The sequence below is a fragment of the Embiotoca jacksoni genome, unplaced genomic scaffold, assembly GCF_022577435.1.
Source record: "Embiotoca jacksoni isolate LCO1_2020_lvr unplaced genomic scaffold, fEmbJac1.0.p SCAF_16, whole genome shotgun sequence".
Taxonomy (NCBI): domain Eukaryota; kingdom Metazoa; phylum Chordata; class Actinopteri; family Embiotocidae; genus Embiotoca; species Embiotoca jacksoni.
The window spans coordinates 6,517,431-6,525,000 of NW_027185296.1; the positions used below are offsets into that span (position 1 = coordinate 6,517,431).

The 7,570-nt window shown below is 41.9% G+C and overlaps 1 protein-coding gene across 1 annotated transcript in view; it reads left to right on the top strand.

The window, feature by feature from the left end:
• The window catches only part of insrb (insulin receptor b), an 83,593-nt gene that overhangs the window by 22,764 nt on the left and 53,259 nt on the right, over positions 1-7,570 (top strand). Inside the window, exon 2 of the mRNA XM_069150532.1 lies at positions 1,532-2,080. Within this exon, the coding sequence (XP_069006633.1) occupies positions 1,532-2,080 (549 nt within the window). The remainder of the gene's footprint in view (positions 1-1,531; positions 2,081-7,570) is intronic.

Sequence of the window (7,570 nt, forward strand, 5' to 3'; positions counted from 1 at the left end):
TATCTCAACACATGGCAATACTACAAATCATCCTATAAATTTCCTTTAACTGCTATAAAACATGTTTGAAATGTGTCTTTCTATTTGGTGCAAATAACAGTATAGCATCCATTTCCTCTCTGCATATCCTTAAGTAACTGTCCGCTGATGAATTCTCCACTCCCCTCTCTCTCTCTCTGTGTGTGTGTGTGTGTGTGTGTGTGTGTGTGTGTGTGCGCGTGCGTGCGTGTGCGTGCGTGTGCGTGCGTGCGCGCGTGCATTTGCCGGTCCAAATGTGGGCGCCTGTGCCAGTGAGCAGCAGCTAAAGAGTATGAATGAGCGTGGATAAGCATTTTGCTTCCAGGCTTCATTTCTGTTAACCCCTTCACGTCTGCTTCATTCAGATCAGACAGTGCCATACAATAATTTCCTCTCTGGAGGAATAGTGCTGCAGCCAATGAGAGGAGAGAGACTTGGTGTGTGTATGTGTGTGTGTGTGTGTGTGTGTGAGAGAGAGAGAAAGAGTGTGTGAGAGAGAGAGAGAGAGAGGGGGCTTGCGGCCAGTCAGATTGTAGAGGGGACTTGAGTGAGGCTGCTTCATGAATGGCTCTGCTCTACTTAATGCGAGTCACTGGTGGTTTCATGGCTTAACTGGGAAAAAGCAGGATGAGTTGATGTTCATATCCGCTTGTTTTAATACTGTTGAAAATTGAGGACGAACCTTGTGGCTGTTTAGCCTGTTCCTGGAAGCAACAGTCAAGTTAATTGTACAGAGAGATGTGCATCTTCATTAACAGTGATGTGCTTTTTGCATTTTTGTCTGTACAAGTAATTAAAAGCTAGATTTTGTCCATCCAGTGAGGGTATAGCCAAATATGTTAATGTATGGTCAATTGAGGAACATAATCGGCCATTTCAAAAACACGGATCACTCTTTCATTTCATTTTTCAATGAAAAAAATACAAAACACACCTTGTTTTTCTACATTTTGTTTGTTTTACATGAAATCAAACTGAATATCTTTTGATTTTTGAGTGATTTGTTGCACAAAAGTAATGTGATGTCATCCCATTGAGCTTTAGGAAACTGTATTGGACTTTTGGGGGCATTTTCTGTAATTAAAGACCAAAGGATGCATTGATTAATGGGAATAGATAGTGAAAATAATCACTTGTTGCAGTTGCATTCGGGATTCTTCTAAATTTACCAAGAGTTTATGTTCAACAGCTTCACACACAAAAACCTGTTGAAATTGTCTACGCTGTAAAGATGAATTAACACCTTTCTCAAGGACTTTTAACAAATCTGAACATTTTAACTATGAAGATGGAATTAATTGCTATTTTTAAGAGTGTGTTGTTAAAGCAAGGTCACTAGTAATCTGACGGATAAATGTATATTTGAAATGAACATTTGCTGAAGACTGAGCAATGCTCAGAAGTTGTCTAAAATCATAGCAAACATAGATGAATGATTCCTGCATGAATAAATCATGCCATGATTTCATGGCAAATCATTCTGACATGTTTGTTTCTCTTTCTGTACTTCCAGTCTGCCAGAGCAAGGACATCCGCAACAATGTGACCAACCTCCAGTCGCTGGAGAACTGCACCATCATCGAGGGCCACCTAAAGATTCTGCTCATGTTCAAGACCAAGACCGACGACTTCAGGGGCCTCACCTACCCGAAGCTGCGAGTGGTGACCGACTACGTGCTGCTCTTCCGGGTCTACGGCCTCGAGAGCCTCAGCGATCTCTTCCCCAACCTGACGGTGGTCCGCGGCAACAACCTCTTCTTCAACTACGCCCTGGTGATCTATGAGATGCTGCAGCTGAAGGAGGTGGGCTTCCACAGCCTCATGAACATCACCCGGGGCGCCGTGAGGATAGAGAAGAATCCGGACCTGTGTTACCTGGCCACCCTGGACTGGTCCAAGATCCTGGACTCGGTGGAGGACAACTTCATCGTGGCCAACAAGAACGATAGGGAGTGTGGCGACGTGTGTCCCGGCACAGCCCAAGGTCAGACCATCTGCTCCCAGAGCACCATCAACGGACATTTCAGGGGACGATGCTGGTCGCAGAACCACTGCCAGAGAAGTAAGTGTCTTAAACAGTGGAGAGTGTATTCTGTCTTTTTCCCTTAAACACTCCCTCTATACCAATCAAAAAAAATTTCATTATCAGGTGTTTAAACCAGCCGGATATTTAAAAAAAAAAAAAAAAAAGTCAATACATTAAACACTGGGGAAACAAACTCCATATTGACTGGATGTCATGTGCAGACATGATGGTACGGCACTTTCCCAGAATCCATCACGCTGCTCGTTGTAAAGCGGTCCGTAATGAGACACACAACGAGAAGATGCACTTGAGATTATTTTTCCTCCCAGAAATCAATCGAGGCGACTGATGTTTTCATCCCAAACGCTTTTTGTAATGATTTCTGTGACGCGGAGGTGCTGCTCCTCATGTACGCAGCCAGGGGTCGAGCTCACGCCACACCCTCCGATTAGCATTCATTGACTGGAGCATTGTGGGCAAGAGATCTGTAATTACATGCTCGCGATCTGCTTGATGTGTGAAATGACTCGGCTGCATTGTTGAGTCAGGGAACTGCTCTCTCAAAGGTAGGCATTATGGGAATAAAAAATTGCATCGAAACACAAAGAGGGTTAGAAGGAGACGGGGGTAAATGTCACAGTAGACACGTTTGTTCGAAGTTTGACAGATCTCGTCTCTCTTTAGTGGGTTTGCTCGGTGCTGCAGCTCGTCTGCCAGAGTGTCGGCCGGTCAGTCAGTCAGTCTTTCCTCTCCTACCATAAACACAGAGAATGTCGTCTATTGTAAGACACGCAGAGAGAATGCTTATTATTTTTTGAAGGCGATTATAGCTTGTGTTGTTTTTTTCCTCTTCTGTCTCTGCGTCCGACAGAAAGGCTGCCGTTCAAAGCATAACAACCTTGGCTGTGTTTATACTTGAACATCGACTGTTGCAGCCCGCATATAATGCTGGCTCCTCGATTTTCTGCCAGGTCTCACTGTCGGGAAAGTAATACAGGAAATGGCTCTCCTTCATGTCTCCCGCTTTCTCTCTCACACACACACACACACACACACACACACACACACACACACATGCACGCTGCCACAGTATTTTGACTTCAGTGAGCATTCAGAGATTCACAGTATTACAGAGGAGGAACACTGACAGTTGTGGATCCTAAAAAGGTTTTTTTATGACATAAATAAGAGCTCAAAATTCAGATTTAATGAAAAACTTTTGTTATTCAACCTTAGGTCCAAAAAAAATGTATGAAGAAAAAGTTTAAAGTTTAAATCCTTTACTTTTACTTCTGACTAGTGGCAAACTTAAGAATAAAAGCCATTCATTGAAATTATTGCGATTGTAAAATATTCTTAAATTTAAGAGCACAATTTTTTTAAATAGATGAGTGCAGCACCTCCTTTGAGCAGTATTGCAGGGGTGACTATTGGTACTATCACAAGGTATTTACACAATGAAATCTTTAAGAAATTAATACTCATTAATGTGGATATAATGATTAAACGGGTAAATGCAAATAATAGAACAACTCGAATAGTCGAGTAAGTTCATAAAAATGTCATCCCTTTACTGTACTGCAGACTTAAAACCATTAAAAGAATATACACGATAATGTTACAATATTATGACATCTAAATTCTAGGACAATATCTCATGTTATCGATATGATCATCATATATCAAATCATATATTAGCTGAAACAAACGTATGAAACACACTGAAACTGTAATTTTGTCCTCTTAATTGCATTTGAACACATGCCAGGATGTTACACCCCTTTCTCTTGTCTCACTTCTTCTTCTTTTTTTTTTCTTTTTTTTTGGCCTATTCACTGTCTGCATTTGTCATTGTGGTGCCAACTTTCTTTAAAAAAAAACGTTTTTTTCTCCCGGACTCGGAAAACTGATCAACTGAATCGACCATGTGTACTTGTGCCGTCACGTCTCCAGGTATGACGATGTGCTCTCTGCGTAACGTGACTGGCACCAGTTTAGTCAAGAACCGAGTGTCAATGTTTGCTTGTGTTTGATGTATGTGTTTGACTGTAACTGTGTCTCTTTGGAAGTGACATCACGTTGCCACTGATATGTTTTTATAGTCAACGCTGCCTGACCTACAACTGTTACAACTACTTTTCTCAAATAATATATATAATAAGATAGAGCTTACTTCAGCACAATGATAACGATAACACCATCAGCAGTAGAAGTAAAGAGTTTTGTATCCGTTTGACGCTGCTTTATTACGCAACTTTAGCTGTGTATCCATGGTAGCCACAGGACAACCTGGATGAGATTGTTCAGTGCTACACAGTGAAACACATGCTGCATGGTGACATGAGGAAACTATATGATCTTTAATTCGAGATCTTGCGAATGAAAACTCAACCTGGATGCACACACTTATGTGTGTGCACAGATGTGGATGCAGGGCGGAGGAACATTAGACGGGGCATTAAAGTTTATGTGTGAGTGGAAACTGGGGTTGTTTTTGTTGTGTTTTTATAGGGTTCCAGTTGCCTTAGGTAAGAGCCAGGGGAGAGCCTGCATTCCTCTGATCTTACACTCCTCCTTACAAGCAGGAAAACCACTGTGTGTGTGTGTGTGTGTGTGTGTGTGTGTGTGTGTGTGTGTGTGTGTGCGTGCGCGCGCGCGTGCACATGCATGAAGACATGCCACTTTTAACTGTGCATAGCCCTTAAGTAACTTGTTGGCTATCCAAACAGTGTGTATGAGAACTGACATTCATTGCCCAGCGCTGTTTTCTTGGGTTTTGTGTGTGTGTGTGTGTGTGTGTGTGTGTGTACACTGTATATTTACAGCTTTGTGCAGGTTGCTGTTCAGATGTGGAGATCCTGTACAGTAGTTGGTTTTTGTCAAGGGCAGGCTGCAATTTTCTTAGCTTTTACAAGCTGTCACCAGTCACTGTGGCTTTGTTTCCTGATTGACTGTTGCTGGTTGTTTGCGTTCCTTCTTTCGAGTGCAATAGTTCTGATCAACGGTAGAAGTCTGCTTTATCAACAGTCTGTGTTGTGAGTCCTGTAGGTCAGGGTGGCAGAAAGTCCTAGTTTCTCAAAGCATCAAATCTTTTTAGATCCAGACACACTATTCTTTGATCATTAGCTGTTAGCGATATTTCGGCCAGACGATATTGGCGTAGCACAGATATATTGGTATCAGTGTATGCTGACCGGCAGGCGCCAAAATGAAAACTTCTTCTGTACAGAGCATAATGCTTGGGGTAAATTATAAATTGTTCTGTTTGTGTTTTTTTTTTTTTTTTTTTATAGGAATTTCCCTTGATTAAATTTCCAGTAAAGTTAAGTGTTTCAGGGCACTGAAATAATGAACTGGAAAATCTCCTGCCTCCATTACACGTCTTTGTCACAAGTGTCAAAAGAGTTGAACAACCACAATTGATTTGATGTTTATATTTACTGTATATATAGATAAACACTATTATAATAAAGAATATTGGCCAATTTATCAATATCTCCATACTCTCCACTGTCGGTATCAGCAATTGCTCTAAAAAAACAGTATCAGTCGGGCTCTAAACATTCAAATTATTTCTTAGTCAAGGATTTTAACTATAAAATATGTTTGGCTTCTGTTGTTTAAATATCAGATTAGCAAGAAGACTGGAGCTGAAAACACACTCTGATAAGATAAATCTTGTAGTTGACCTCCACATCTGTGCCAAACGAATGGCCTTTCAACTTAAATGCCGAGTTATGTCTGGTCAGTGGGACATGAGGTAGATGCTCAGTTTACATATTTCTATTGGAGGAAAAATGAAGAAAGCGAGACTGAATTTAAAGATATAATTCAAATACTTACAGATGAGACGGATGGATCGAAACAGACACACGTGGCTTGCTTGATAGGAAAAAAGCAGAAGCAGCTGATCTACAAATTCGAGGTGAAGTAAGAGAAAAGTGGAGCTGGACTGAGAGGACAGGTGATATTCACAGATGAGAGAAAAGAGGGAAGAGGAGCAAACAGTCGATCTCCTGTTTAGATAAGGCTCTATCTGCTGCTCAGACCTGGCACACTGTGTTCAACCTCACACACAACAACCAGCACTCTGCATGCACAACTCATGCACACAAAAACATACACACACAACCAGAGAGAGCTTTTCAGGTCAAAGTTCACTTTGCCTCCGGCTACATGATGCTTTGTTTTTTTGCTGCGATTACTTTCAGGCACAAACAGTCACGGCTTCATATCCTAGTGACAAAAGCCACAGAGGGGAAAAATCCCGTCTCCGAGTTACACGAAGGCCTTTGTGGCCGTCACAGGTTAAACGCCTAACGGTGGATGATCTAAATGGCTCCATGCGTCATCCGACATGGCTTTGGGAGCTTCCCGCTGACCAGAGCTCAATCCAAGGCTTCAGGAGTGGGAAGAGATTTTAACCTTGTGTCACTGACTTTTCAAAGATGTTAGCGTAACTTCTAACAGCTTTTTTTTTTTACAAACAATAAATAGGGGGAGGGAACAGGAGCAGCTGACAGGGAGCATGAGGACAACTGAAAATTAGACTTTATGGTGTTTAAAAAACATAATGTACGCAGTTCTTTGCTCAATTTCCATGGATGTACAGGGCCTCCACCAGAGACAAACCCGTTAGAGTGGTTTATGAAAGGATGAAGAAGCCGACTGAATGTTTAGAAAGGATGGTCTCTGTGTTGTTGTCCGTTTAAATAAAAAAAGAAGCTTCTACGTCATGTGTACATTGTGTGCTTCCTAAGCAGTCTGATCTAAGTAAGTCACTATCTTCATTCTAGTATTTGTGTTCACGTTTATTAAATCCCGTTTGCAGCACCAGAACATTTCTTTCCGCCACAGCAGAGGAAGGGTAAAACTCTGGAGACAGACATTTTCTACCTAATTTTTTTTAGAAGGTTACTGTGCCAGGTCAAGTAATAGTCCCTCACATAAACCCTTGAAAAACCACAAATTGTAATTGTACAACCTTTTTCTGTATGGATGACAGTAACCAGAAAGAACGTAATGTATCGTGTGTTTGCCTTGGTCTTATGCTAAGGTTTCCTGGCTCCTGCTTAAAGTACAGATAGAAGTAAGCATTTCCACATTTGTTGAACTATTAAGGCTCACGTTCTCACGTTGGTCCTGTGCTGGTGCTCATGGTCCCTGTCGGTAATGGAAATTTTCATCAGTGTCATTTCCATTAGTGTTAGATTTCTCATGCTATCAAATGAAAGTGGACCGTCGGTGTGGATAAGATGAGGGCCAGATGAGGAGGCCAGGAGGGGAAGAGAGGGGGCCGGGCAAAGCAAAAATAAATAGAGCAAAACAAACATGGCGGGGTATTTCAAGTGTGGCTCCCAGGTACACACACAAACACACACTTACCCCCCCCCCCCCACACACACACACACACACTACACACACACTCACACACACACACTCACACACACTCACACACACACACTTGCCAGGGTGGCAAATGGCCAAGTTAAAGGAGGCTAAAGAGAGAAAGAAAATGATGGTATT